Source organism: Xyrauchen texanus, chromosome 9 (genome assembly GCF_025860055.1).
Source record: "Xyrauchen texanus isolate HMW12.3.18 chromosome 9, RBS_HiC_50CHRs, whole genome shotgun sequence".
In the NCBI taxonomy this organism is placed as follows: Eukaryota; Metazoa; Chordata; class Actinopteri; order Cypriniformes; family Catostomidae; genus Xyrauchen; species Xyrauchen texanus.
In genome coordinates, this window is record NC_068284.1 from 34,670,090 (window position 1) to 34,696,977 (window position 26,888).

Genomic DNA, 26,888 nt, shown 5'->3' on the forward strand with positions numbered 1-26,888 from the left:
GGCCTTCACAAGAACCATTTCTGAGTGAAGGGTCAAAGAAATAAGAATCCCAGATATTATTTTCTACATCCTTCATTTAATCTTCTGACACCTCATTATTATGGCATCATGACATTTGATTCACAAGCTCCTGATTAGATTCCACTTTCGATTATATATCGATTCATTGGGGTATATTTAAATTATAATGTCCCTTTTGCTTACATATTAAATAAATTCTCTACAAGCTAATGCTTGGGGACCTTCTAACTAGATACAATCTAAAAATGTAAATGTTTCTAATTATAATTGATTAGTTGTTCCATTATTTTGCTCACATTTTAGCTTTTAAAAATGAACAAATAAATTTCTTTAATCAATAAATATGATATTATATTGCATTTATTATATTTTGTTAAATTTGTATTGTTTAATTGCATAATTTGTACTAATTACAGGTGTTTGTTCAACGTGTGTTTAAACCCGGACTGTCTCTTTAGGGAAATCTGGCATTTCTTTAAACAGTGTCTTTAAATTAGCGAATGTTATCAAGAGAGAGTAATCCACCATCACTTGAGAATCGATATTGAATCGACCACATTTGAAAGAAAAACAACTAATCGAAAAAAAATGTTTTGCCCAGCCCTAATAATTATAAAAAAAATAAACAGCAATATTTACCTACATGGGCCTATATTTTTTACAAAAACATTTTAATACATGAAAAATGTCAAACAATGATGTTCGTGAATTTTTTTTTAGCAGTGATGCAAATTAAAAGTATATCCAGAGTGTAACCAATTATTTTTCCCCCTCCTCTTTTCTCCCCAATTTGGTATGCCCAATTCCCAATGCACTCTATGTCCTCATGGTGGCGTAGTGACTCGATTCAATCCTCAGCGGCATCCACGCACAACTCATGCACCCCACCGAGAGCGAGAACCACATTATAGGGACCCAGAGGAGGTTACCCCATGTGACTCTACACTCCCTAGCAACCGGGCCAATTTGGCTGCTTGGGAGACCCAGCTGGAGTCACTCAGCACACCCTGGATTCCAACTTGCGACTAGTAGTGGTAGTGGTACACAGTGTCTTTAATCGCTGAGCTACACAAGCCCCCCATTTAACCAGTTCTTTGAAACTGAACTGATTCGCAGAAATAAATCAAACTGTTATCTCTCGAGTCACGAGACAAGGATTGCAAAACTTGCAGCTTGATATTCACAATGTTGCTTTATGTCAACACTGAGAGCAAAATCAATGCAAAAATATAATGAATATTCAATATAAAGCCTAGTCCTACCAGTTACTAAAACATTTCAGTGTCTGGTTTAGCATGCAGTAAATATGTAGTAAAATGATAGGTCTATGAATAAACATCCTGCAGTGCAGTAAACAAATATCCTGTTTGCGTCACCATAGCCAAACTAATTGAGGTACCTGCTTACATTTTAAGATCAAGGTCATGCGAGTATGAGAGTCAAATGTGTGTCTGGTGAGTGGAACTTATCGAGAGCAGCTGCCGGAAAGGTCTTAAAGGGTGGTACAAACAAGAGGACTTTGGTATAGGATTTCAGTCTCCTATGTGTAAAACACTCATGGGTGTCAAACACATTCTCCATAATTATCAGTTTTCATCTTAAACTGCTAGACACCCCAACATTCTAACCACCACTGACTAAGAAAATCGCTACAACACTGTGTCATGCGCCAAAACAGGGGTTTTAAACTACTTTGACTAGGTTTGTCAAGTTCACAATGAAGAGAAAATGAAAAGAGAGGAAGTCGTTTTTATTTATAAAGTATTTAATTCAACAACTGAATTGTCCAAAAATAGACATTATAGTAAGGTTATTTTACATATAAACCTATTTTTAGTTAATTTTTCTAGAAAAAAAAAAACTTTACGGTATCGTGACATATATCATAATTGTGATATAAAATTATTCATATTGTAATATAAGATTTTGGTCATATTGCCCACCCCTAATTAAATCTTTACATTAAGGCAAAGTGTTCTTTCAATGGTCTGTTCAACAATCACCTAACAACTTCCTTTCAGTTAACTATACCCTCAGCTGTTCCCTCAACAGAATGCAGCGAAACAGAGAGCAAAACAGCAGGACTGCTGATAACAAACATTGAGACAACAACAAAAAAAAAAAAGATGCAGCTTCTTCCCTGATCCAAAGGGGATGATTGGCCTTTTCAAAGGGTCCTTCCGAAGAGTGATAAAAAAGGAGACATCTCTGTCTTTAACAGACAAAATCTCTCTCTCTCTCTCACACTCACACACACACACAGAGAGAGTTCTCATCACAGCTGTACCTGTTGGCAGCTGGGTTTCTAAGATTTATCATCAAAGATTTTAGGGGTAGGGATATAGCATTGTTTAGTCTAAACCACCATATGTTAGACATAATGTTCAGCAGAGATTTCATATTTTAACAAGCCATACGAGCAGTACACCCAAAACAAGTATTTTTCAATTGGCTATATCAGGGTTTTAAGATAGTGGTCGACAAAGTAGGCTAAGCCTATTATTCTAAATTAACCCCAATGAATAAAAATACATGATCCAAAAATCCAATTCCATGATGTGCCTTTTATCACACAAATCCCTTAAAACTACACAGGTTAGACAACACAGTAATGAATGAAGGCAAGGGTGAGAGGTTTTGACCAGTGTAATTTAGAGTAGAGAGCTATAAATTGCTGAGACTACACAACAACAAATATCAAAGGTTCTGGCACTGTTCTAAAATAAATAAATTCTATTAGACTTCTGTTGAGGTGAATCATTTAATGATAGCAGATTTTTAGCTCACAAAGCTGTGTCAATGCCCCAAAGGAATAGTTCACCCAAAATGGAAATTCTCCCATTATATACGCACCCACATGCCTTCGTAGATGTGAATTACGTTCTTTCTTCTACAGAACACAAAAATGTCCGGAACTGTAGGTCCATACAATGAATGTGAATGGAGAACAAAACTTTGAAGCTCCAAAAAGCACATAAAGGCGAAATAAAAGTAATCCATATGACTCCAGTGGTTTAGTCCATGTCTTCTGAAGCGATCCAATCGATTTGGGTGAGAACATACCAAAATATAAGTCCTTTTTCACTATAAATCTTGACATCAGCAGTCTCCTTGGCAATCGAGATTTCAAGCTCGATTACACTTCCTAGTGCCAAAAAGTGTAATCAAGCTTGAAAACATGATCGCCAGGAAGATTGCCGATGTCAAGATTTATAGTGAAAAAGGAGTTCTGAAATCTCCTAAACCGAAATCTTGAAAATGTTTGTCAAACCTAAGTGTCAATAACATATATACTGTATGTTAGCATAAATTTGACTTCATGAGCTCAAATAATGAAAAAAAGGGTCAATTTCTCAACCAATGTGCGTTATGAAGAGAAAAAAAAAAAACAGACAACTGTCTCTTTTAAAGACTCCATGACTTTTAGCAGATATACACATTTAAAATGTGCATTTATTCTCTCCTGGGTAAACGGTCCAGAAATATTGAATGTATCTTGCACTATACAGATTTTTGTCCTATTAATTGCTCTCTAGAATGAGAATGTCCCTCTCCCTAATACCACCTGCAACCAACTAGCAAGTAGCACATCATAGTTCATGGCTATTTTTTTTATGAGTGGACAGTGGCCTCCTTACAGTGTCTCTAGCTGTGTGAAGGCTCAGAAGAGTATGCCAAGCATGCTAATTAGCACAAAATGTAAAATGCTACTTGGTGTCAGGCAGAACGTCGAGCTGAATCAAGTCTACCAAACTCTCAGGACAAAAAAAGAAAAAAGAATGGAAGTCAGGTTAGTTCTGTCTGCTTGGGGAGATGGGACTAAATTTGGCCTTGAAACTAACTGAACGTAGACAGCTACATGACAGCTGCTATGGCTAAAACAAGGCTGCAAAGCACAGGGAAAAGCACACAGAGTTTCAAGATAGAAAAGTGCTAAAGGGCAGGCAGATAATAACATGCTTGTTTCATCTGTCTCAATTCCACAACATACTGTACATGAATAGTAATAACAGTTTTTACAATTCGCTTCAGCTGCCACATTCTTTCCAACTTTGCAATGTCTTGAATTCTAAATGACATCCTTCTGCATCTGTTTTCTGCAAGAAACTTCCTGTATCGCCAGCAGCAAAAATATATAGCTGAGTAAAGATGTTATTTGGTGACATCTGGGAGACAGTTAACACTGTGATATATTTAGCTTATTCCACCATTTGCTTCAGATAAATTACATTTCCCAACATATCTAGCATACATTCAAGGACAAAAGGCAAAAATCCCTCAACCCCCATTACACAAAGATTTCATGTCTGTGAATGACTTCAAACTGGACATTCTCAAAACATTGCCACACACAGAAACAAAAAAAGCTTTAGCAGACCCTGTAGGTTAATTACGAACCCCTGACAGCTCCAAGATCCTTAATGCTACCAGTTCCTCGTCTTTGCTCAGCTTCTGAATATGAGCTGATAGGGACAAAGGACAATTGTTTCTCAGACCAAAAGACGTCTCCAAATAAAAACATTTTATTAAAGTAGTGTACAGATCAACCAATTTGGGTTTTTCAATGGTTGGTGACAGTACAGGTAATCTCAAAATGGCCAATTACAGGCTAATATATCAGTCTGTCATTACAATAATTAAATCAATTGGTTAATTGTCCATTTTTTGTTCTTTCCAAAATGAACTTCAAAATGTTCAGGTTTTCTAATTTTATCGTTATTGACTTCACTAGAGAGTGATGTAAAAAGCTGGTAATTCCCTTCTAGCATTATGGACTTGTCGCCGTTTTGACCCAATCCGTGTAATTATTAGGGAGGAGGACTACAAAGACCTGAACTTTATTTCCACATGACGAGTGATCACCGAAATCAGCAATATCAAAATTACCTACAGGAGTATATGGAAATCCTGCCCTATACCCTGGAAATGTATTTAGTTTGAATTAAGTTGCTCTTATTTAAATTTGAAACTAAAAAAAATCTTTTCAACTACGGCTTCTCTGCAAAAGCAATCCAATATCAACCATACCGAAACTGATTTGTAATCTATGTGTAGAATGAGAAAGGTGACAGAGTTAAAAGGGGTTATGAGTTAATGGTGGCTAGCGTAACATGGAGCATGGGTAAAAGTCTGGGGTGTCCTAAGGGTACCATATCCTCTGGTATGGCGATCTACCATGATAAATAAACAACGACGTAATGAAATCTTATGGGTCACAATACGTTCAGTGACATTCCTGAGTGGACTTGTCCCTAACTGAAGAGTAGAAAATGTATAACTATCAGCCAACCAAGATAATTTCATTACAGTTAGGACTATAAAACACAAGCGATGTGGCTTCACATATAATTTAGGAAAATCTGCAAAAACGTATAAAATTACGTTATAACGCAAGCTTTACTTCAAGAGGGATTAATCAAAGCAGGACTGCACAATGATGACAAAAATCATAATTTCTGAATGTTTCCCTTGATATTGTAATTGTGATTATTCATTTTGATTAACAGAATTCAACATCAAAACTATCACATCAATTATTTTGTGTTGGCAACTATATTCTGAACACATCCAAAACAAGCAAAGAACTGCGTTCCTACGATTTCATACATCAGTAAAGAGTGCCAAAATGGATTGTTTCCCTTGATATTGTAATTATTCATTTTGATTAACAGAATTCAACACAAAAAATATCACATCAACTATTTTGTGTTGGCAACCATATTCAGTAGATATCCAAAACAAGCAGAGAACTGTGTTTCTACGGTTTTATATATCAGTAAATCAGTGGCTAAATTGTTGAATTCAACTTTACATTGGTCCTCTTAGCAGCATCCAAAACAAAATACTCAGAATAGATAGGCCTACTTTAAAATATACATTTGTACAATAGACTGCTTAAAATTTTAAGTCATTAGGATCATTTGTCTTTAGTAGGGATATGCCATGGTGATCGAATATTTGATTAGTGGGGTCGACTACTAACATTATTATTTTTAGTGGTGGTGGTTTTAATGGAAGATGCAATTCTAAAATAAATTGAGAGATGCAACTTCTTGGCATTTTTGTGTGATTATAGCTTGCTGTGCTTAAAAGTGAACAATATATAAATAGCCCTCTTTAAGAAGTTTCATCTTAATACTTTAAGTTCAGTCCGTTTATGCACCGCTGCTGTTACAGCCATCAAAGAGCTGCATTAAAAATTAATTTCAAGACAATCACTGTCAGACATTAAATCTTCTGCTGTGAGTAAAGCCCAAAATATACCTAGATTTGAATGCGAATGCATAGCATTGACGATGCGCTGATATACAGGCGTTTGGCGGATGCACAAACGACTGTGATACTGCTATGTGATACTGGACAATTTCTCTTCAGGAGTTTAGTCCCATAAAGTTGTCTTTATATTCCTTCAGACTCAAGTTTTACAAATGCAGGTATCTCCTGACCTCCTCACACACGTGCTCTTGACATGCTATATCTACTATTGATGTTACCTTCGTCTCCTGTTATTTACCAGCAATTATGTCATTTAGAGTTTCACCGTGACAGCGTTGGCTCAAATGTGAGTTTTGCCACCTTGTGGATCCACAAATCAGTGCAGTTAATTCCAGGTGCATGCAAAGTCTGCGTGTTCAAAGATGTGCTGTTAGAAAAATATATGACGAGATTTGCGTCAAACTTCCTGTTGCATCTGACCAAAGTATACTTTGTTAAAGTGGTTTAAATTCTCCATGTTGTGAAGTAGATGTAGACCCACAGTATTATATTTTCAGTTTATTTTTGACTGGGCAGAAGTGCTTTCAAGTGCTCTGGTTTCATGAAAGCGCGTCATTCTGCGTTCAGGGGGCACATTAGCGGTTTTGTGCCTCTCTGTATTGGACCCTTTCTTATTTCTCCTACTTTGATAGTTTTGTGCAATAAGATATTATAGTTATTTAGCCTATTTATTTATTGAATATCTGGTAGTTACCATCTATGCTGAAGTGCTGCACTTAGCATACGTATTTCCCTCTGAAACATATCTGATCGGGTTCACATGTACATAATTGAGCCTAATCATACATTATTATACTAAAACTGTCTAGTCGATTAGTTATGTAAAAAAAAAACACGACTAGTCGATTATGAAAATTGGTAGTTTGGCACATCCCTAGTCATTAGCAACAGGATTAGTGCCTTCAACATATGTCTGTGACTGTTTACAATGCTCATGTGCTGCACAAAGACTTTGTAAATAGAAAGCTTTGACACAAAGGTAGACTTCAATGAAAATCTTTAATTGACACTTTTCACAATTATTTAATTGCGGTAGCCGTAATTATAATCTTATTTAAAATTGTGCAGCCCTAACCTTTACCAACGTCTTCCCCTCAAAACCATTTCGGGGTTCTCGCACCTCCCTTCCCTCAGGAACAACAGCAAGAAATGGGCACAAAACACTGGTGATTTCCTTTGTCATCCTGACACAGTGCTCTAATTTTGTGAAATTGAGCACTTCGCCCCCTGCCCCCCTAAACCCAACCCGCTCCCAGCCCTTCAATTTACTCCAAACAGCAGGAATGTTAAGTTTAAACTTCAAAGTAAACAGTGATGAATGGACTACAAACACAGGCAGTGGTTAAGCTTTTAGAAGGTAAATTTGGTGTTTAACATCTCATCCAAATGAAGACTTCTTTGAGACGGTGCAGAGAAGTTGAGTGTGAGAGCGAGTTCTAATTAAGGATATTCCGATTGTAAAAGAAAGCAAAGAAGAGAAGAGAGAAAGTAAGGGGACGGAGGAAAATAAGAGAGAAGAAAACAAGGCGACAGAAAGGTGGGGTGTATGAACAGACAAGTAGGAATAACCAAACAAAAAGACTAATCCAGTTACTGGATAACCCTTCCCCCATGTAAAGAAAAAAAAAGACAAAGGGGTTTTGTGAAGTAGAACTTGAAGAGGGTGGGCTGGAGTTGATGGGGAGCACTGGCCCATGCCTCAGATCTAAAGATAGGACCCTGACATCCACTCACACGAACATATGATGGAGGCTTCTCTGGTGGGACGGTGCTCCATTCAAGAGGCTTAAGGAGTAAGCACCCATTGAAGACATTCCTTAAGCAGCTATAACTTTTCTCTTTAATGAGCTCCTTGGTGGAGTTCCCCTTTATCCTTGCTGGCCTCAAATTGCTGAAGACAGGTCTATGCAGTTTCTGATTGTGTTAAAAAGTCTGAGACTAAAAAGAATGAGAATTTAGTGGTGGTTTTAACTTTAAAACTTTGATATATATTCAGTTTGCCAGGAGGGCAGAGTAAACCAGCTTTTAAGATGCTATGATTATGAACAATGAAAATTACAAGACTATGGAAACATTTTTGCAAAATTACATTATGTGGTTCATTACATTTTCAAGGTGAAATGTCCACAGTGTGGCTCTAAAAGCAAGTTTAATGTTCTCTCAAACAGATGAGGTTTTTCAAGTTAATGATCAAGTTAATGATCTATCGAATTTTAAATATTCTAATCATACATTAACATTTAACAATTACTTTTATCCAAAGTGACTTACAGAGCCCTTATTACAGGGAAAATCCCCCCCGGAGCAACCTGGAGTTAAGTGCCTTTCTCAAGGACACAATGGTGGTGGCTGTGGGGATCGAACCAGCGACCTTCTGATTACAAGTTATGCGCTTAGCCCACTACACCACCACCACCACATGGCACAGATAGGATAAAGCCATTCAAGCCCTGTCTTGTTAACATGCCCTCATTTACATCTGCTCTTTACAGAAATAAATATTTTAGCATACGTTCCACAAATCAGTGTAAATACTTGTAAATAGTATAAATTATGCAATTAAACAATAAACATGTAACAAAAATCATATATGAAATCTAATATCTTATTTATTGATTGGATACATGGATTTGTACATTTTTAAAAAGCCTGTGAGCAAAATTATGAAAAATGTAAATATATTTAGTCAAATTAATATTTTCATAATGTAGCTAGCTAGAAGGTCCCCAGTACAATTTACAGCATTAGCTGGGAGATCATTTCTTTCATATGTGTGCAAAATTGACATTCTAACTGAAATATACCCATATGTATCGATATATAATCAAAACGAGAGCTTGTGTATCGGAATCAAATCGGGAAATCTGACACAGCGACTTACAGAGCCCTTATTACATCCGTATCAAAACCCAGCCCTATCATGCACTTTACTAAGAGTATTAATGTTGGAAGACAGCATTGTGTGAGGAACTAATAATCTGTCGCTTTTCTCGTGATTTGTGTGAAAGAGAAAAAATTAATTTGTTGTAAACTGCTTATTTCATCTGCGGCAAAACATACAACAAGCCACGTAAAAATAATTTTGCAAATATGTAGTATATAGTGATGTGTTTCTATAAAACCAGGTTAAAATGTTCTAAGACTGACAATGACAAACCTGGGCTGCATGTGGACATGGGGCTCTGAATACTATTTTGAATGTAAATAAAAGCTGAGGTATGTACCCAGTTAACAATGAATTTCGTCAAATAAAATAGCACATTTTAAAGAAAGTTTTCGTAATAGTTCCACAAAAAAAATCGAGTAGGAGCTGTTGAAGAATGAGAATGATAACGCTTAATTCTCTACCGGAAAGCCATTATCAACTGAGAAAAGGGTGTAAACTATGCACAAATAAACCAGCAGATATTGCTTAAAGTATAGTATGCCACACATGACCATATGGACAAATAAAGATTTGCCGGAGCACTCCCTCTGATAAGATTTAACTGGATTATAAATTAACAATGCCCTATACATTATCTTTGCACTTTCCTATAGTTTTTTTAGCTCTCTCTATCACTTCAACCCATTTAGCTGCAGTGGTGTAGGTGGGCATTTGGAGACACAAGCAAACGTGCATTCTGGCCAATTATCCAACACAAAGGCAGGAGAAATGTCACAACTAAGTGAAGAATTTGCTTCGTAATTCCTCAGGAGGAGATCGTGTTTGGACAGGGGAGACAAAAGGAAGTGATTGCTGAGATTCCGATTACAATCTTGGCTCCAAATTTTTTTTCTGGGTGCCGGAAACCAAAGTGACCTTTGGTCAACGCTGATAAACAAAGAGAATGAAACAGAATATTGCTATTCTGTCAGCATGTTGCAGAATATATGTGAAACTTTTTAAAAACTGTATAAAAAAAAAAAAGATACAAAATCTAGCAAAAAAATTAATTAAAATATTCTAAAGCTACAATTTGGTAAAAAGAATTAAAAGCAATAATTCTAGGCTGAAATCAATAGACTTTTGTTTAAGTACTGCTTTTAGTGGAACCATTGTTTCTAAATTGGCTAGCCAAGCCATGATGACAAGCAGCAATCACATGGATTAGAAAATTCTAAATTAGTACTGAGGGTTTTGACATGCAGCCAAGATGCACCATGTGCTTTTGCCATGACAGACATGAGTGTGTCCACATTAATTCGTCAAATGTATAATCAAAGCCAAATGTGGAAAGACTTTTCAATTGTTAACGTAAGGACATTACTCATTCACAATTAAAAACATTTCAGAGCACAAGACAAGGTCTACTTTACCCATAAACCAGCTCTTAACATTTATATTGGCAGAAAATTAAGTTGAATGCAATGTGAGATATTGAGGAGCTGGTACACTGATTCACAAGCAGAATGGTGCCTAAAACAAAAAAAAATCCAGTTAGTGGCAATTCTGCAGTGGGAAATGCCTTGTTGATAAGAGGTCAATGGAAAATGGCCAAACTGGTTCGAGCTCAGAGAAAGGCAACAATAACTCCGATAACCACTCTGTACAATTGTAGTGAGCAGAATACAACCCGATCTCATGAAAATTTGTACATAATTTACTAACACGATGTTGTTCACATAAACTTGTACGACTTAATCACGTGCAAATACCCAGATGTCTAATGCAGAAGTAAGCGCAAGTTCCACGCACGAGGCGTTAAGGACAAACGTATTAATATTATGCCCTTACCCAAACCCCTCATCTAAACTTATCCAATCAGCAGTGTGTAAACATTATAGGAAGCTGTTGTGTGTGACAGAAGCAAGTAATTGTCACGTATTCGATGGAAACGATGTCCAGCAACGATTTCACCGTGAGAGTGTGTTGGCAGAATAGCATCTTAGAATGCACAACATTTCGATCCTTCAGACAGATGGGCTACAACAGCAGAAGACCACGTCAGGCACTTTATTAGGACCATAGTGTTCCTAAACAAATGCTAAGTGAGAGTATTATTTCTTTTATATTCTGACAGAGAAGACGGAGTTTATTTTTCACGCACTTTAGATTACCATAACACCAGAAATCATACAGTAACTTAAGGTACAGAGGACTAAAACAACCATTTGCCCAGCCACCAGAGGAATGAGCTCCATGTTGTTTTTACAAGCACATGATATTTCCCAAACAGCATGCTGTTTGACCATCCTAATGTTATCCAGAATAAACAAAGGAAAGTATGCCATTGGAAAACTGTGAATTTTTACACTATTGAAACTGTATTGAACCTTTAATAAAATCTAAGATTTTTTTAAAGTACTGTATCAATATGCTCAAATTAAAAATATGCATTATACCACAGATTATTATTAATTAACTGATTTAAATGTAAAAAATTAAAGCAAAGTTTCTATGTAGATACTTTTTAGCAATTGTAACAAATCAATTTTGATTGTATATTAGATTGAATGGACTAGGTAAAATATTTGACCTATTGTTCCATGCACTTCCTGAAATCTCTTTGTAAACCTCAGTTTGCTCTACTTTCAAATAATGCTTCACTGTAAAAGCATACAAACCAGCACTTTCAGCCACTCGTTTTGTGTAAGCATGACAGTTTGCTGGAGGAACCATTGAAGACTAAATGAACACAATCACGTTTTCTCATTGTGTTGAGACAACAACATTTCTGATCCCATCTGGCTTGTGAAGCTCCGTTTATGTGTGAAAACAGCTGTATTTGGCAACTGACAATCTGCAAGGAAGCAGAGAGAGATCGGTTTCATACTTCAATACCTGGATGCAGTGCTTTGAAGCTTTTGAAGACCTCTATGTTGGAAAATAACAGAGCGAAGGGCCTGCCATTGGATATGTTGTCAAGAGCATGTTTAAAGTTCTCAGTAAACTATACAGCCTTTTCACTGCCCACATTCAGGGGGAATTTAATTTAAATAGAGTCATAGAAACTTGAATTAATGAGACAGTTTTAAAGGAACACAGTTAAATGACAGCTAGATAATAGCCTGTGTATAAGTAGATTATTAGTATTGTCTACTTTACTGTAATATCACTACAAATATTAAGTAATATTAGATCAAATATATAGTCATATATTTACAGACATAAAAATTAAAACAAGACAAATAAAAAAACAAAACCTAACCTCAGAGTGCTCCACCTTCAAGTCATGCCTCACTGTTGGTCAATGATTAAAATAGAGTATGACAGAATGTCTGTATGTTTGCAGAATGCATGGGAAATATTTTGAAGGTGCTTTTAAAAAGTAAAAATAAGATCGGAAATCTAGAACATATCACAAAATAAATAAATGTTAAAAACAAGGCAAAGCAAAACAAAACACAAATCAAGGTATGTCAGGTTAAATGCTATGAACTGATTGACCCAAAACTGAGATACCAGGTCACATCAGACTGCTGATATCATTTCATTTTGGCAATTCTGCAGTAGGTTACAATGCTGGCATCAACCCAAAGGCCATCTGCTACACGTTTAGTGTTGAGGGGAGTGTTTTCCTGCTCCTGATAACACTGATGTGAGAATAACCACTCCACAGTCTTCTTCACCTCATGCACAAGCATGTGTTTGAGCTGTCACATTCATGCTTTATAATACATTTCCATTACAAGTTTAGACTGCAAGCCCAGATCAGATGAAGGAGCAAAACAATAAGTATGACACCCCGTGATTGATTTGACAATACAACTCTGGCCAAAGGAAACAAAACCCTTCTACAAACATATGCCATCACCGGCCTGGAGTTTAAATGCATGCTGTCACCTGCAAAGACTTTAATAAGGTGGCCTATTGGTACTTTAATGCCTACATGCCCAATCAAAGACATCTGAGAAGGGCCAAATCCAAACAAGATGAGCACTGCTTGCAGGTGGAGCTGAGAGTATTGAGCCTTTTAAGCCTCAAGGTATTGAAAGACCAAGGACAAACACTGTACATCCAGAGTGCACATAAATAAGTGAGAACGGAGTACAGGAGGGTTAACTGTGGGAAAGCTTCCATTCTTACTTGACACACATCAAAGCAGCAATCCTACTCATTCCTAAATTGCTCCTCTATTTATGGGAAGAAAACCAAACAAACATACACTTTTTTTAATAGGGATATATGTTATTGGGGACCTTGTCAGTATCAACCATCATTAGCATTTTATTTTTTATCAGTATTAGCAAGCAGTTAATATCAGATCTTTGTTTTTCTAATTGAAACAAATTATTTTTGATTTTTTTTGTATTTCAGGTTTCACTTGCATTGTGAGGACCTACATAGCTGAGCATTAGGATGAGTAAATAAAGAGAATTTTCTTTTTTGAGTGAACAATTACTTTTAAGTTTTAAATAGAGTCCAAAATGTGAAATATTGGCGCTTTAAAAATATATTAGAGATATTAATACAAAATAGGTCAAGTGGGCTACTGTCAATGTGTGTGCTTACATACACAATACATTAATACAAAAATCTTAAACTTATTTAAAAAATGCAGCAAGAAAAACGTGTTTATATGATATTTGAATATATCGGATTATAGGCCCAACTCTTTTGATGTCAAAACATAAATGGTCATTGGCACATTGGATAACCTTGTAAGCACAGCAGTAAAGGTGTTTACACATGCAAAGTGAAACCAGGGTATTGAGCAAAAATCTGTGTGTGCCAAATTTTTTTTCCCCTTAAACCGCTAAAGGAAACCCGTTTAAGACCGCACTGTCGCAGTGGTTGCTTCATTAAACCAACATTAATATGACATTTGAAATGATCGGATTATACTCTTTTGATGTCAAAACATAAAAAGTCACAACACTTGCACACATCGGATAACCTGGTGAGCACGGCGGTAAACATCTTAAATGGTTTTATCGGGGTATAAGGTATCAATGGTTTAGACAAAAAACTATTGGCACATGAACACTTTTGCCCAAAAGACCTTAGATGTTGCCAGCCACTTACAGAGCACTTATGGTTTTTCAAATATTATCTTTCATGTAGTGTGTTATATAGCTGTTTGTGAATGTAAAGAAAAAAAAAGTCTGCAAAGTTTCAAAAATCAAAGTGCATGACAAATGGAGTTATTGGCTGTGTCTCGATTCGAAGGCTGCGTGCTATGTAGGACGCGTCCTTTGAAGGCTGTAGTATACAGAGCGTCCTCCTTTTAACAAGCCTTGTTTAAACAAGACGGCCTTCATGGGACAAACGGAAACAGAACATAAAATGGTTGCTATGACAGCACGCCACTCTTTAACATGCGCAAGCACTTCGAGTGAGAAGGGAACAAAGTCCCTCTGGAAGGGAATGCATGAGGTACATTTTAGGAGAGTTATAGTGATGTAAAGAGAAAAGAAAATCGATTTTACAGTTGTACTTTTAGTCTAATAATATATTTTAATTATATATTACTATAATTATACATATTATGTACTCTGCACCCATCTACTGAGGTACATCGACTTGGGAATTAACATTACTTGCATTTGAACATCATATATACAGGCAAATTGGCATAATTTTTGTAGACATTTCCAGTGAGTGCCCAAGAAGGATACACCTCATACATCCTCCGAATTCCTGTGAAAGAAGGTCACATTCGAAGGCTGTATTCGAAGTGTCTTTTCTGAAACGATACAGCCTCAATGACACATGCGGCCAACAAATCCGACCTCCAGAGGACACAGCCTTCCAAACGAGACACAGCCATTGACTCCCAATAGAAAGAACCGATTCTGAACACCTGAAACGAGTCATTAGTAATTCCAGACATACTTCCTGTACTAACCTATGTAATTTGGTAACAAAAAAAACACACCTCTGGTCTTCATTGGCATCAAAACAGACTGGGACATTTGACCAATCAGAGCAGAGTAGGCTCTCTGAAAGGAGGAGTTTAGAATGAATGCTTTAGAATGAGTCGTTTTTGACAATGGGGAAAAAAGATAATGCTGCAATTTGACCTTGGATGCATGTAAATCTATTGCATGAGACCTTTAAAACAAAATTAGGCACGTTTAAAAACCATATTAGGTGCACTTTAAACATAATCAGTGTAAGAAATGTACATGTAAACGTGCTCATTGAGGAGATTTTTGAGGAACCATTTACAAAACTCTATGCAAAATAACTTTGTAAAGAATCTCCATTATACTAGGGAAAATTCTCTGTGAAACTCATAAAAATCAGAAATGAGAATAACCACTAAATGCTTCCCAAGATCCCAAGCACCTTACACAGTAAAAGAAAAGCACCATGGAGGTATGTAGAAACCATCAGCCATTACGCAGACAGGCTTATTTATGCCAAACTAGCGTTAAATCTCCAGAGCTTAACTTTTAATGGGGTCCAGTCATTTGTTACAAGCAGTAATCAGTGATGGGAAGAGCAGAAAGCAGTGGCTCCTGAGGGCAGATTCCACGATTTCACAGTCAAACGGGCTCATAGTACAGCACTCTTGAGTTCCCATCTGATGGCTCCTATCGTTAGCGACGCAGACCCAGTGTGAGCTTTTTCATTACATGTTTGGACAATCTGGCAAGGACTAGAGGTTCACAATGGCTTTATCACCAGGAAATGAGGGAGATTCTGCACTTTGTCCACCCTGGGTGGTCTAAACCTCAAATCCTGAGCCTGGCTCTACAAAGTCACCAAACAGCCCAAGTCACTGCCTTCTCAGAGTTGTAGCATTGCAAATTTGTGGAAACAACAAGCTTTTACACACTTAAAGTGGAAAAACACTGTTAGGTTGAATTAACTTTGTGTTTGGAGTTGCATCATCATAGTATTCTCCATGAGCTGCGAATACCCCTTTTTAAGGGGAAAAAAAGCAGCAATAGACAAATTACATTAACAGCAGAACTGCAAAGGTTGTTAAAAACACAAGTTTCCTACACTGAGATCATACCTTCCAGAGAATAACAATAGGTTCTAAGCAGATAGCTTGCTTTCCTTCCAACCCCCTACAGTCAAGATTGGTATAATTTGGACCATCTGGTCCCTCTTCAGAAATGACAAGTTCTTTGATGGAGTTTGGGAAAAAGCCTGAGAGGGATGAGAGATAAGGACCCCTGAGCCCAGGAAACATTTGGCTGTTCCCTTTCCCACACTACTAACACTCGTCGTCTCCGCTCATTCGAGGAATTGAGGGAGAAAGAGAGAGACACGAAAGTGACAAAGAGAGGAAAAAAACAACTCCACAAAGTTTTGGCTCTTGTCAAGTAAAACAGGGTCATTTGGTCAGCTTATTTAACATACTGTATGCTAAATGCTCATTATCTTGGAGTAAAACAAGCTTTTGACTGATAAATAACTTATGGTAATCTTTAAGACTAGTATTAAGAGTGCAACTCTGAGAGTGTTGCATATTCTGGAAAACAGAAGTGAAAACAAGGCCAGCTCCTGTTAAACAGACATGAGGCCAGCATATGAATTTGGCTGCATTACCAGCTCAAAGCACATGAAAACACCCATTAGGGTCTGTAGTAGCCTTAGTAGCTTATTTGTGCATAATTTGATCACATAAGGACTGAAATCGAAAACAAGCACTGTGGATTCCTTCTTTCTAGTGAGGGAGGAAATAGGGCATGATAAGAAATAGGGCCATTCACGAGTTCAAGTTAATGAATTACTGTCTGTTGCAGTTTATCAGATGAAAAATAAATTCTCACAATCCACAATTTTTTCTAGAGCATTTTGAAGAAAACCTTTATCTGAAATCCATTTTGTCCTTTCAAGAATTTCTGAAGATAAACATGGACACAATGCCTGCTCAATAACAGGTTACAATGAGACAGGTTGGCAAAACTGCGTAGTTGAAGCAAGCTTTTTTTTTATGCTGAACACACCTCAGTTTGTACATTTCCATGCACAGTTCTAATCATGCTACAGGTTTTTGCGTAGTCAAGCAACAGTCTTCAATGGTATGTCTAAATATACATGACACAATGCAAAATCAAATATTTAAAGGGAGGACATCAGCTGAGGAATACATGCAGTGTGTCTCCTGTCGCATGCTTTAAAACGCTGAGTTAACAATTGGTCCGATTAACGTGTATACGTACTGTACGAGGCCACGCTACAATCACATTATCTGGATATGTTAGTCTGACATCGCAAACATCGGACTGGTAAATTTTCACTTAAACTAAAGTGTTTGCATGATATTTTTTAAAAGATAAAGTATTGTTTTAATTAGACTGAAATCAAACTTTTAAAGTGCATGTATGTATTTACATGCACACCAATGCACTGATAGCTCCCAAAAGACACTGGAAAAATTTAGGAGCACACAAAGAAATTTAGGAGCACAGTGAAAATTAAATACAGAGTTTATTAACAAACAATTTATTACATACATATTTATACTGCGTGTATGAGTGTGTGTGCGTGTACTAAGGGACACACATCTGTGGACCAGCACATACCTCCCAAATTACACATTGAACCCATGCCTACTAGAATTAAAGTATATCAGTTGTCCAGCTGCTTTTGTATGTTGACCGTCTGGCATACTTAGAGGTCAGCCAGCGATCTCTCATTATGTCAGCAATTTGACCGATCATCTCCACACATTGTCGTATGTGGGACTCATGTAAACTCAGTTTTTGTGGTGGAGTCTGATAAGCGGCCCAAATTTGACGAAAGGTTCTTCTTCTTCCACAATGAAGTATGCAGTGTTTATCTTTATGTTCAGCTGCTTCCTCTTCTCCTCCTCAGACTGCAGCATTTGCCTCCTCAAGGCTGCTGACAACGAGCTTGATGGTTTCTCCGCCGTGAGATGTTTCGCTAGACTATCTCTTTTCAGATTAGCGATGGGCATTCCGGCTCTTTTCATAATTGGTGTTAAAACAATTCAAATTAAATTATTACATTTAATTACACTCTACCTAACCACAATTTATTTTAAAATGCATTGATTTGTTAAGAAAAATTATACTATTAAACATTTGCATTTAAAGTATAACTTATTGTATATAAACAAAGTGCATATAAATCTAACCATTCAAAACTAATACAGTCTGAACAGCATAATAGACAGGGCCACCGCTGGCCAAATTGATGCCCTACGCATGATATGAGCGTGAAGCGATTGTCTGTGTTCCGCAACTGCTTTCGGGTCCTTGAATAACGTATAGCGAACGAGTAAGGGCAGCCGGTGGACTTTCTGGTGCCATCCTAGGGTAAGATGGTGCCCCCCTAGGGAGTTGATGCCCTACGCAAACTGCGTAGTATGCATGTAGGTAGCGGCAGTAGCCTACTGATAACAGAATAATGCACCATATCAAAGAAAAATAAATAATTTGCAAAACTGCAGCATCCCACGAATTGAAATAAATGTAAAAAAGAAGGATGTTATTTCACGTGTGCATTTAAAGTATAACTTTTCAATGTATATAAACCAAGTGCATATAAATGTAACAATTCAAATACAAAAACAACATAAGTTGGCTCCACCCTCACTCACGCATCTTTGGTTCATTGGTTGACACCTGCGTGTCTGATTGACAGGAACAACAGGTGAGGCTTTTAGTCTGAGCAGATAGTCAGGACTAATATGTGCGCTTCAGCATTTAGGCCTATATTATTTTATTATTTTTTTTCATTATTATTCATATCTTAATTTTTTTTAATATTTGTATAAATAGATTCTGATATGCGAGCCGGCTCCCAACGTTCACCTACCAGAGCCGACTCGTTCGCAAATGACCCATCACTATTTCAGATGCGGGTTTCCTGACACGAAGGATGAGTTGCCCACCTGTTTCTGCCCTCTACAATATTTGCAGGACGTTGTTTTCGAACTCTAGCCATGGGAACATTTTGAGACAATTTGCATTGAATCTATATGTTCTCCCTCCACCGGCTACAGTGGACGTTGAAGTGACAGCTGGGGTCACGGTAGCTTTGCTCTCAGCATCCCTAATGTTAGCCGTCTCCGGTAAACCTTGTGAAGAGACTTCTTTAGTTGAACCTTGCAAATCCCCCTCGCCAAATTCCTTGCAAATCCCCCTCTCTTTTTAGCTTAAAATAAAATGCGATGTCGCCTATACCGCTACTTTTTTTCCATTGTTCACCTTTCTCTCTCTGACTGGACCACGTCATCACAGAAAACTCCACTTGTGGAACGTTTGTAATCTTTATTCACACACTGTGCTCGTAAATCATTTTTCCAGTTCGCACATATCTATTAGGGGCAATACTCGTATTAGTGAAATACTTGCACTGTAGAGCCCTGCTTATTTAAAAATCTGACAACGCATGAAAGCCACATTTACATGAGATTTAAAATCATAGGACTACTCTCTGCTTTTAAAGTAAACAGGCATGCAGACAGCACTTGGGCACATTGGATAAGCTAATAATAATGTCAGTAAAGGTGTTAAAATGCAATGCGAAATCAGAGAAATATGCAAAAATCTACCTGTTATTTATTTATTTATATTTTGATGCCATATCAGTAGCAATGGCTATATTCATGGCAAAGACAACAGTGTTTGAAAAATCTACCTGTCTCCATTGTTTTTTGCTTTAACTGTTTATGACCTACTTTATCTAAATATAGGAAAGCCATTAAAGGCATTTACATGACCACATTGTCGGCTCATTAAGAATAATCTATGTAAGAATGTGCATGTAAACACACAAGGCTTCACAGATAGAACTCAACATGTAAGCTCTATAGCACTGTCAAAATCTCTGCTATAACTACATTTTTGCAAACTCACTTTTACATGTTATGTGACACTGTTTCACTTGCCCCAACCCCCCCTGGATAATTTCCTGGGAAACTGCAGTCAAACATGTAATAAGGCACGTAATTTCGTTTTGCAAAAAGGTTGCCAGGGTCACGTAATATTCATGAGATCAGTATGGTTGAGAGAGATTAAACCTCTTTCAATCGATTTAGAGATCAACTAAAGAGGTTTCAGTGAGTTGAATGTAATATTGAAAAAAAGACCTAACAGGGTTATTATAGTTTGGGATTATTATTTCGTTTTTATTTCTATTTTATATTAAATTTGTCATTCCAGTTTAGTTTTCTCAGTTTTCTTTCTTCAGTTTAGTAGTATTTTTATTTAGTTTTAGTATTTGTTGGCTGCCAAAGCTAAAGCATTTACTGGTATCATTTAAATATGTCTAATGTCATTAAATTCTTAGGACAGTCTTGTGTTACCTTCATCTAATGGCATTTTAATGTTTAATGAAGGTGGATTGTAAACGGTTACAATTTTGAAATTAGGGATGCTACGATCGGGACTTTTACACCAATCACCTATCTTTTTGATACCGATCATTTCACCTATTATCAAGATCTCTAATGAATAATTACATTTTCACTTGATGATGCTTGAACTTTAATGAGGGGAACACAAGGTCTCTCATGAAGGAAAGAGATGAAAAGAAAGTGGAGAAAAAGCACAAGACACAAATGTGCTATATTGTTAATGCCATTTAATAGGGAGATATTTAATATAAGTAAATGCTTGAATTACACCACATCTTGTAACTCGCGTTATTACGGAGATGCCCAAGCCCGGCAGAGACTGAGAAGCGGCCACCATGAACAATAAATAATACATTTCACAACTTGCGCCGTTTTCCCTTTGCCTTGTCGCGTATGAAATTCTACATTAACAGTGTACAGCTTTTCAGATTTGCCATACCTCTCCCACTGCATCTTTCTTAACTGCTGAATCAAGTCTGTTGTCTTACAACACTATTGCCAGTATTCCCCACACTCCATGCTGCCATGAATGTACTGCTCAATACTCAAAGGAACCACACGTCTTTTGCAACATGAGCGATCGGTTTATATGATTGGCCAAATTACCGATCACTGATTGAGTCACAGGATGTGAATATCGGCCGATCGATCGGAGCATCACTATTTGAGATATGAATTAGTATTTTTGATTCATTTTTCCAAACATGTCTGGGTTTTTTTGTTTTGTTTTTTTGTTAAAGATAATAACACTGCCTCCTAACTGAAATATATTCTTATAGAATACTGGGGATCAAATTAGATCACAGCATGATACAATGCACCTAAGTTTATGATCACAATCCCTATGGGCTCTGTCTGTCTTTTAATTAGGCCAATATAAGGCAGAATCAATAACATGCCTATGTTTCCAAAAATAGTATATTAACCTTCCCTTTCTTCAAACCACTACACTATTTGTCTGTACAAGTTAAGATGCCTACATTTCCAAGACTTCCATTAGTCATGGTCTGGCTGATGATTCACGTTTCTCAGTCTCATCACATTCTTTGAGGGTAAAAGGCCAGCCAGAACTGGCTATTAAAGAAAGAGTGCAGACATCCATGATCAAATCTGATTTCTGGGACATACAGAACTGCTCAATTCTAAATCGTCCCTGCTCATATCTTCTAACCCCCCTCAGAGCCTGCTAGGCCTGGCCAAATCTCCACGCTCTCATTAAACTCTGAGCAGCATCAAGTTAAGACATGCCTGTTTCCTCCTCAACCATCCCAACGAAGGCAGAATAAACATAAAAGCCATCAAAGCACATAAAATAAAAGCTTATGGTTGAGACCCAGACTTCTTGTGGGTTCCCATCTACTGAGTCGCTTTGAATTTTTTTTTTGAAAGAACTGCAGTGCACATATAAAATAAATGAACAATTGTGACATTTGGCCTTGGTTCTTTGTTAAAGGTACAAAAGAGATGATGCGTGTGTGAATGTGTGCATGTATGTATGTATGTATGCAGGGGCGGATCTACCGGGGTGGCAAATGCCACCCTAAAAGAATACCTTGCCACCCTGCTGCCACCCCAGTTGGCAGCAAAGAATTAAAAGTTATAGCCAATTTGACAATTTACGAGCGCAAATCTCCAATGTCCAACTGCACTGAATGCAGGACGAGATGGCACCAGAGCGGCAAGAGACTGATCAGTTTGGAAAAATGTGTGTTCTGAGTAAACAATTAAAGCGATGTCCAGTACCTCGTTTGAGTGCCGTGACCTATTTATTTCCACAGTGTATTTATGCTCACTTTAGTACAGCTCAATCCATAGATCTTCATGTGTAAGTTTTTCTTTGTGTAAGTAGTTTCTTCTTGTACAAATGCTGCGTGCGTTTGCTTCCCCTCTCACACATCTGCCTGTCATCGCCTGTGTCTTACCTTAATGCCTTTCTGGTAATAATGCCCTTACTTCAATCATACTTCTATCTCCTATGAAGTGAGATCACATTGTATGGTCACTTATTCCTAATATGAACTGTTTCACATGAAACCTCAAATGCAAGACATTGATTGCATGAGATTAAGTTTGTCTGTATGAGTTTGTAAATGGCAGCCTGTGCCCATTTTTAGTGTGTACATACTATTTCTCATCAAACTGTGATAAACGTGATTAAATTAAGTATATATAAATCTGACATATGTTGCCACCCCTCAAAAATTCCTGCCCCCTTCTCGCCACCCCATAAATATTTTTCTAGATCCGCTCCTGTATGTATGTCCATTTCAGTCCATCAATGCTGGTTAATTACAGATTTAGGATGTGTACCTGTCCCTCTGGATGTCTTTGCTCTCACAAGCAAAATCACTGGACAAACATTCTCAAGACACTAGATAAAGCCATGACAAATCCTTAAAAGGGATCAGGCTGAGTATTCTATTCAAATTTGCCAAGTTTGATTTGATTTTATTAAATTCTGATTTATTGGAGTATATCTCATTTATACTGTACATCTGGCTTAAACATTAAATAAATTATCTTGCAATTAAAGCTGTAAATTATATAGGGAACCATAAGACATATTTAAAGAAAATATTCATAACACATTTTACACAACAGGACCATATTAGTTGCTCCACTTGCTATTTTTTTTTTTTTTAAATATACCCTGAATAATTAACACATTTCAAAACTAAAGAAAATTGTAAAAATTTATCATGGGATTTTGAAAATCAATGTTGGGATCGTTCAATTAAAGTTTGTGCTTAATCTGAAAATCTATATTTTTTTCCCAGCCCAGTAAAATGTGTAATTTATTACAAAACTAAATACATTTGAGTGGCCTGACCTGGCTGGACATTTTAATATTGGCTCAACCATTGCCATGAGTTTGGGGTGGGACTACCTGTTTGTCTGAACAAAGATGGGGGAGTTTTTGCAACTAAATTTCCATTGCAAGCACCACTATTACTAATACTTTCAGTTAGGGAGCACATAATCAAGGCAGACAGCCTAAAAATATAGTATATATAACAGAGTACCAAAACACTTTTCGCACCATTTCAACAAGAAAAATCTAAATCAGCATAAAGAACTAAAGCTATAGGCTATGTGCTAGCAAATGGGTTCAAATTAGTCAAGTGTGTGATGGAGACATTAAAATAGAAATCACTTCCTGCTCCATTATCCAAAAGCAAATGTCTTACTGACACACTGATTACAAACACATGCTTATTACATCCATTTGGCTATGATGAATATTACTCAGTAGTGTAGTCTTTTACTTCGGTATGAGAGGCTACATAGGTCAAAGTAGTAGTAGTAGTAGTATGTTTTGTTTAATGCCATGTCAGCAATCAAAGCTATTTTCATGGCAAGAATTCAATTACAAAAATACAGATATCATATAAATACAATAAAAACAAAACAAATATAGATAGCAAGTCATATTATACAATATTTTTTTTTAAGATTAGCATATGACAAGAAATCCAAAACCTTTTCAGGCACAACCTCATTAAATAAGTCTTTTGCATAGGTCAAAGCTTGATGGAAACCTACTAATTGTTTATGTTGGTGCCACAGCCAACAACCTCCTCCTGCAACCCAATCATATTGCTTAGGCTGGCAGAAATTCAATGATTTGTGTAATGTGCACAACTTCACCCTAGTAGAGGGGTCAGTCCATGCCAAGTCCATAACAGAGGGTTATTTCTGTATGAATAATTGTGTAAAATCCATCTGGGGACATTAGATTATCCAAGGAACTTGATTTGTTCTTCAGTTTGATTACTATATTCAACATTTGTGCGTGAGTGTTTATGCATCACGTTATTTATTTAACTATTTATGCATGACATGCAATAATTCTTGAAAAGCCATTTTTAGCAATTCAGGGTGCGAGGTAACATCCAAACCACAATGGGTGATTTCCTTTGACCCTTACCCAAAAAATTATATATGACTGTCCTCTGTTTGACTGTCATTGTTGGATATTTTGGACAACAAGTTTAAAATATTTACCATTATCTATTGCAGTAGACAGATGTGTAACTTTCTAAAGATACATCATTTTTGTATAAAAAAAAAAAAAAGATTAAATTCTAGTTTTGAAATAAAAACAACATCTTTGTGATTTCATAATTCATGCATCAGGGGATAAATTTCAGTTGCCTCTGCTTCTGAGACAGTCAATCCACTCATCTAATCACGTGGCTTGCTGTGCACAACACCACAGAGACTCACAGCATGTGGAGGCACTTGCTACTCTCCGCGATCCACGCACAACTTACCACCCCATTGAGAGCGAGAACCATTAACTGCTACCACAAAGAGGTTACCCCATGTGACTCTACCATCCCTAGCAACCGGGCCAATTTGGTTGCTTAGGAGACCTGGCTGGAGTCACTCAGCACACCCTGGATGCAAAATCACGACTCCAGGGGTGGTAGTTAGCGTCAAAACTCCCTGAGCTACCTAGGACCCCTGTCCCTCCTTTTCTTTTAAAAAAAACAAAAATATAAGTAACAGTGAGACACTTGGAATGGAGGTAAAATTGGGCCAAATTCTAGAGGGTTTAAAGTCAGAATTTTTTTTAGAAAAGCACTTGCATGAATTCTTCTGTTAAAACTCATTTTATATTTATTTGAGACTTATACACATTATTTGAGATCTAAAGTTGTTTAAATAGTTGTTTTTATGGTTTTGTTGACATTACATCATCATGGCAACAAAGTTGTATAATTGGCTATAACTTTACACAGAAAAGGTTAGTAAATGATTGTATCACACTAATATCACGTTAACATGCATTTTGTTTATTTCTCGTGGCCATACTTCTGAAATAGTGTTTTAATTTTTACGGGACTGGGCCCATTCACTTCCATAGTGAGTTCCTCACAAGGACCCAGGTTTAGCTTTTTTTAATGAAAAGGAGGGATGAGTCGAAATTAGTTTTTGTGGTAATCGATATTATGACACAAATGCTGTCGATTGAGCTTAACTTGTATTGAACCCAAAATATTCCTTTAAATGTACTATTTTTCAATAATAAGACAGTAGCTATGAGCCATCCAGGCAAACACAGAACGTTTCCATATCGTTAGAATATGGTTCCTATTTGTTTTTTATGGGAAACAACTAACGCTCTTTTTATGTTTTAAAACCATAAACTAAACTTCCCAGAACTTTGCAGAGATGTCAGTTAGGACCATGAAGAATTAATATCGTCCAGAGTGGCAGATTTGAAAACGCCTTTAGCCAACAGGGCAGGGTGTTGTGATTTATTGACATAATAAGGGAAACTAAAAGCGCCTGATGTCTCGCCTAAGTGCTAATCAAAGAGTGCACGAGAGCAAAATACATTAAAGTACTGCGCTCGTGCGCCGTTTCCATGGCAGCAAAGAAAAGGGTTTCCTCCTCGTGCTGCATGAAAACAAACACGAACACAAAGATGCTTACCCAGGTGAAGGGTCAGATTGATGGCGTGCGGGTACTGGATGCCTGCTAACATGGTCTGACTTTGCCACCAGGTGGTATCCGCTTGGTTGTTGTAATCGGTGAGATATGTAGCGCCGTGATGCTGTCTGGGGTCTCCTGCGTCACAAATGTGGCATGATTTTGTGACCCCCGTAACCCCGGTCTGTACACAGTATTCTTCAGGGGGTGAACCACAAGTGTTGGTGGACACCACGGTTACATTAAAAGCGGCGTTAACAAACTCCGGCATGCAGCGCTGAGGTCGATTGGATTCGTCTATACATTCATCCATTGCTCCATGACTGCATGCTGCCCACAAAGTCAATAATAAAAAGTGAATTAGCAACATTGTGTCCTTTTATTAATGCGACTTCGAATACCTTCACTGTCTTGATCCCTTAAATCCTTGCAGCCTTTAAAAGCTTGCGGCAACTCGCCAGCTACCGTGATTGTGGATTTATAAATAAAATCATGCGGAAAACTGTGGACTTCTCCCAAAAAAAAGCGACCGTTATGTCTTAAAGTCCTCGCTGCTCTCGACTTTTCTCTTGCGACTTACCACTTTATTACTGCTTATTAACCAACGCCATGTAAGAAATTTTTTGGGAGAAAAGGAACTGTGTCCGACAACACCCTGGCAGCTAGTGCGCAAGTCAAAGAACTTTCCAAAAAAAAAAAAAACTCTACGTCTACTTCCGCCTGAAGGATGCTTTGATGGACCGCCGACCCGCTAAACAAGGCATGTCCGACTGGACAGGGATACATGAATAGGCGTGGCGTACGTGTTGTGGGCGTGGTATCTGGCTTTTCCAAATGGTCAGTTTCGCAGTCAACTCCAGGAGTGGGAGGGTACAGAATCTCATACCCCAAACATTCCTAACTAAGCGATTGACCGAACACTAACTATTCATAAACAGACAT

The 26,888-nt window shown here is 37.3% G+C and overlaps 1 protein-coding gene across 1 annotated transcript in view; it reads right to left on the reverse strand.

Moving 5' to 3' along the window:
• The window catches only part of LOC127648998 (laminin subunit gamma-1), a 78,453-nt gene extending 51,832 nt beyond the window's left edge, over positions 1 to 26,621 (reverse strand). Inside the window, exon 1 of the mRNA XM_052133871.1 lies at positions 25,950 to 26,621. Within this exon, the coding sequence (XP_051989831.1) occupies positions 25,950 to 26,316 (367 nt within the window). The 5' untranslated portion in view covers positions 26,317 to 26,621. The remainder of the gene's footprint in view (positions 1 to 25,949) is intronic.
• Between the last annotated feature and the right edge of the window lie 267 nt (positions 26,622 to 26,888).